At 41.2% G+C, this 6,000-nt stretch overlaps 1 protein-coding gene across 1 annotated transcript in view; it reads right to left on the minus strand.

The window, feature by feature from the left end:
• The window catches only part of LOC145361238 (uncharacterized), a 34,313-nt gene extending 28,806 nt beyond the window's left edge, over positions 1 to 5,507 (minus strand). The window contains exons 1-3 of the mRNA XM_080216872.1: positions 5,451 to 5,507; positions 4,895 to 4,944; positions 1,551 to 1,695 (exon numbers count right to left, since the gene is read on the minus strand). Coding sequence (XP_080072998.1) covers positions 1,551 to 1,695; positions 4,895 to 4,928 — 179 coding nt within the window. The 5' untranslated portion in view covers positions 4,929 to 4,944; positions 5,451 to 5,507. The remainder of the gene's footprint in view (positions 1 to 1,550; positions 1,696 to 4,894; positions 4,945 to 5,450) is intronic.
• Between the last annotated feature and the right edge of the window lie 493 nt (positions 5,508 to 6,000).

Here is a 6,000-nt window from a genome sequence, read left to right on the forward strand (position 1 = left end):
ACACGGCAGTCCACAGAGAGAGGTGGGAATCTATCCCTAAAATGATAAGGATATGCATAGAACATAGAACATTACAGCACAGTCCAGGCCCTTCGGTCCTCAGTGTTGTGCCGAGCTATGTCCAATCCCAAGATCAAGCTATCCCCACCCCCTATCATTCTGGTGTGCTCCATGTGCCTATCCAATAACCGCTTGAAAGTTCCTAAAGTGTCCGACTCCACTATCACAGCGGGCAGTATATTCCACACCCCAACCACTCTCTGAGTAAAGAATCTACCTCGGACATCCCTCCTATATCTCCCACCATGAACCTTATAGTTACGCCCCCTAGTAACAGCTACATCCATCCGAGGAAATAGTCTCTGCACGTCCACTCTATCAATCCCTCTCATCATCTTATAAACCTCTATTAAGTCACCTCTCATCCTCCTCCAGTCCAAAGAGAAAAGCCCCAGCTCCCTCAACCTTTCCTCATAAGACCTATCCTCCAAATCAGGCAGCATCCTGGTAAATCTCCTCTGCACTCTCCCCAATGCTTCCACATCCTTCTTATAGTAAGATGACCAGCACTGAACACAATATTCCAAATGTGGTCTCACCAACATCCGGTATAGTTGCAGCATAACCCCACGGCTCTTAAACTCTAACCCCCTGTTAATAAACGCTAACGCACCATTAGCCTTCTTCACGGTTCTATCCACTTGAGTGGCAACCTTCACAGATCTGTGGATATGAACCCCAAGATCACTCTGTTCCTCCGCATTCCTTAGAATCCTGCCGTTGACCCTGTAATCTGCATTCAAGTTTGCCCTACCAAAATGAATCACCTCACACTCATCAGGTTTAAACTCCATCTGCCACTTTTTGGCCCAGCTCTGCATCCTATCAATATCCCTTTGAAGCCTGCAAGAACCCTCCACCTCATCCACTTCTCCACCAATCTTGGTGTCATCAGCAAATTTGATAACCTACCCTACATCCTCTGCAAAAATCACAAACTACAGAGGACCCAGCACTGACCCCTGTGGTACACCGCTGGTAACTGGTCTCCAGTCTGAACATTTTCCTTCCACCACCATCTTTTGTCTTCTATGATACAGCCCGTTACTTATCCAATCGGCCAAATTTCTTTCTATCCCACACATCCTTATCTTCTTCATGAGCCTACCATGGGAAACCTTATCAAACGCCTTACTAAAATCTATGTATACGACATCAACTGTTCTACCTTCATCCACACGCTTAGTTATCTCCTCAAAGAATTCAATCAATCATATGCTCTGCAGAGAGAGTTGAAATCGCTGGTGCGAGAGCGAGTGGATACAGTGAAAGTTCCAAAATGGACTGTTGACAGAGAAATGTTTCAATGGCAGCAGGCAGAATTTAGTTTACAAAAGTGAGTGGGGGCGGTGAGAACTTCAAAAGAGAGGAGGCAGAGGCAAAGCAAAATTAGCAATGGAAGGGGAGAATTCTCCCTTGCTTGACCAGTTCATACAAAATCACTCCTCTCTTGTTTGAATGGTTAACCAGGATTGTCTGCTCCATGTTACCTTTTAAATCTGTACCATCCCTGCTCGAGATTATGATCAGATTTCCATTCGCCAGAACATACAGTCTCAGTACAATCGGTGCTCCTCCAGGCCTGGTCCAGGATTGTGTGATTGAAACACGGGTCACTTAGTGCTGAGTCAGAAGCTGAGTGACAGAAAGACATTAACAGAGTTTAGTTAATATTACACCCGATTAGTACACCCAGAAGTAACAATAAACTCATGATGATGAGCCCTGAGTTGAAGAAGTTTGTTAAGTGGATGGATTAAAGAACGGGGCCCACTCACATGAGTCAACTCAAACAACTTTTCTCTGCAGTTGGATCCTATCGGTTAAAACATCTGAGTCCATGCACTAAAATCTCTGAATTCCCCACCGCACAAATACCACTCCGCTAAATGAATAGATTACACTCTCGTCAGTCACGACTTTACACTTCCGTTAGTTATTACATCTCACTTCTTTAGTCGCTACTTACCATTCCCCACAATCAATGTATCACACCCCCTTCACGGCTATTTGTATACCAAACAACGTAAACAGCAAGTGGTAGACAGAACCAAGCGATCCCACAACCAACGAGGGTATCTAAGATCTGTAGTCCTGCCGCATTCAGTCGTGAATCTAGGTGGACAATTAAACCACTCGCTGGAAGAGGAAGGTCCACCAATAGCCCCATCCACGACGTTGGAGGAGCGCAGTGCAAAAGATAAGGCTGAAGGATTTGCAGCAGTATTCAGCCAGAAATGCCGAGTGCATGATCCATCTCAGCCTCCTCCAGTCGTCCCCACCATCTCTGATGTCAGTCTGCAGCCAGTTTGATTCACTTCACGTGATATCAAGAAACTGGTGGAAGCTCTGGATTCTTCAAAGGCAATGGACACTGATAAAATTCCAGCAATAGCTCGAAAGCCCTGTGATCCAGAACTTGGCGCACCCAGAGTGAAGCTTTTTTCAATGCAATTGTAATATTGGCATCTACCCAACAATATGGAAAACTGCCCAGGTACGTCGTGTACACGAAAAGCAGGAGAAATCTAACCCAGCCAATTACCACCCTGCTTACTCTCGATCATCAGTAAAGGGATTGAAAAATTGTTACAAAGCAGGATCTTCTCAGGAATAACATGGTCAGTTTGTGCTGGACTTGTGATCTGGAAGTGTATAGATGATAGAAACTGTCCCAGTTCGAGAAACGATGGAGAAACTGATGGCACAGAATTCTATCAGTTGGTAAGAGGCACAGTGACAAAAAACACATTCTGGTATCAGTAATGCAGTGCCTGAGAGTCTGGTGCAGGGAGGGATTAAGTTTGTTGTTTGAAAAGAATGAACGCTCAGAACTATGGGGCAAATGTAGAACAATTGCACCAGGTATTCAGCTCCTTGCAAGTGCCAGTGCAGACATGATCAACTGAATGGTGTCTTTCTGAACTTTGCAATTTTGTCATATATTGTTTTTGATTACCTGAGAATACAGCGTTTTGCAGCAGAACAAATCAAATAAATGAGCAATACAAATCCTGGGGCAATTAAATTACGTCAGATTCATATGTAGATTTCAAATCACTGGGGCATTCATCTCATTTGGTCAATCTTGGTGTTTGCACCAACATCAACCTGCTCCATCCCAGCCTCATATTATTAATGTATTGAATTACTTCTTCCTCCTGGGTAAATTGGTCAAACTCCTTTTAAATACCTCAGACATATTTGCCACCTTCTGCCCCCAATTCCCGGTGTCAAGCTCACAGTTCTTGCCACAATTCTGATAATGAAGTATCTCCTCGATTGTCAGATTATTTATTGAAATCCTGAAATTTCTGAACCAAATCTTTAAGCAAGCGTAAATACCTTCTGAAACTCTGCCCTATAAAACTTTATTATAATTTAGTAGATCACTACCAGAATGTCTCTTCAATCCTTTGCTGATTTGAGGAAAGTTACCCGAGAAATTTCGGAAATCCGCAATAATGTTTGAGAATACAGGAGAGGAGGAGTTTCTACAGCCCCACAATCTCATTCTACCATTCTATAATATTATACTTTCTCACTGATGTCACCCCATCGACCAACATAACTACTCTGCATTATTCAAACAAAACATGTAAATATGTATGATTTTCAAGTTACAAATCTATCACTGATTGAGCATCAGTTACCCTTAAGAGATAACCACTTTTCTACTTAACACCATTATGGAGTGGTGTTGCTTATTTTTGCTTACTAAACGCTGGCTCCAATTTTTAGATCATAGCTTCTCACTCTACCCTCAGAGACCAGCAAACACACATTCTGTTCCCAAAGCTCTTGCTCTTGATTTCTTGAGAATTTTTTGAAATCAGCTCTAGATTGCTAAAAATTGACAATATGTGGGTATGTAAAATCGTAAACTAACTGAAGCATTGGATTGCAGGATTTATTCTGCTTGATCTGAACGTAACACCTCCCATGGTATATATATTATTCCTCAGGAATGTTGCACATAAATGCTCACAGTAGTATTTAAACATCTGGGATAAAACAACGCCTCTATCGACCTCACAATTAATCTGTTCCTCCTTGCAGAACAATCCATTTGATGTTAGTTCAGTATCTCATTTGACTGTTTCATGTATTTATGTATCAGATTTTTAATTGTCTGTTCATGATTTGTTGCGCCTTGTGTTTCTGGATGCAAAATACTGTTTAAAAATCCAGTCTTCTTGGTTGTTCAGCCAATGGAAATGTTATTCCTTCATTGTCCAAAACAGGTAGATAGAGGTGTTGTTTTAGCCCAGATGTTGAACTAATACTGTGAGCATTTATGTGCAACATACCTGAGGAAGAAAAAATATACCCGGGGAGGTGTTAAATCCTGCAATCCAATTCTTCAGTTAGTTTGCGATTTTACACACCCATACATTGTCAATTTTTAGCAGGCTAGAGCAACGTGGAATTTCAATAAATTCTCAAGAAATCAAGAGGAAAAGCTCTGGGATCAGAATGTACGTTGGTTTATGTGCTTAGGGTGAGAAGCCATGATCTAAAAATTAGAGCCACCATTTAGTAAGCAAAATTAAGCAACATCACTCCATAGTGATGTTTAGGGGAAAAGTGGTAATCTCTTCTGCTAAAGGTAACTGATGCTCGATGAGTGGGGATCAAATTTGGCAACATAGATACGTATTTGAGTTTTCTCGTTAATCAAACAATCACCATTGATGATTTTAAATCATTTGTATATTGCATTTCATGTTTTGCTGACAATCCACAACAATGAATTCATCCTTTCCAAAGTCACAATTTATGTTTTACTCCATAATTGCTACTGTAAATTTTGACTACATTGTAAAATACTTACTCAAGAAAAGGAGAACAATCAGAAGAGTCTTCATTTCAATGTGTGAATGTCTGAAAGAAAGACACATATTTTGTAGTATACCGTGTTCATGGAGTAGGCAATGTGTACAATTTTTGGTGGCCATTCTGTAGGTTAGGTTTTACCGTGGGTCAGCTATATCTGCCCGCTTTAGCGTGATATGAACAGAAAGAGTGAGTTCTAAGTCCTAATTCACTGGAACCTCTGCTGTCGGATATGAAGTCAACACATTATCATTGTGATATTTAGACTTCTGCTGCAAAATCACGATATCAATTCGTTCATTCCACTTGTCTCATTCTGCCTCTTCATTTCTAAGATGTAAACTGATGTAAACTACAGACTTTCTGGACATACCTGGTCTCTTCCCTAGATCCAGGAACAGGGTCAATTTTATACACACATTCCTAATATCCAACAAAACACCAAGCCTCGTTTGCAAGTTGGACAAACAGTGCGCTCACCATCAAGACCAAACAGAGAAAGTGACCATCTCCAGATCTAACTGAAAAAAGTACTTCCATAACAAATCTCTTACCAATTTCTCCAAAGGTAGATTCACTCTGGGAGGTGTGATGAGGTCAGTTCACTTGTGTCTCATGACAAAATGCTGTGGTAGTTCCCAGCTTTTATGAGAAAATATTCAATCGCAATCATTGCATGGCATCTACATGTAAATGTTGGACGAAACGTAATCCACCCTTACGGCAAGATGCAATGCAAATTCAATTTTGGCACGAAAGGAGCATCAGCAGCATAACAAAAAAGCGTTGTTCCTGATATTTATAATGTGTACTCCTTGTAATCGAGACTACGTGCACTTTGTCTGTCATTAAGGGTGCTAGCAGACTGAAATCTCAGAATGTCTGGTCAATTTATGATCACCATACTGTAATGTTGTGGAAGTGCTGTTTACCTATTGGGATGTGACTGTTGCTGACTAGGTCAACATTTACTTCCCATGAATGATAGCCACTTCAAAGGTGTTGGAGTGATGCTTTCTTGAATTGATGTACTTCATGTTGTGCAGTTGCAGCTACAATCCTGTTTGGAACTGTGTTCATAGATTCCAATGCAGTGAAAACAAT

This window comes from Carcharhinus amblyrhynchos, chromosome 34 (genome assembly GCF_965287045.1).
Source record: "Carcharhinus amblyrhynchos chromosome 34, sCarAmb.v2.hapA, whole genome shotgun sequence".
NCBI lineage: Eukaryota > Metazoa > Chordata > Chondrichthyes > Carcharhiniformes > Carcharhinidae > Carcharhinus > Carcharhinus amblyrhynchos.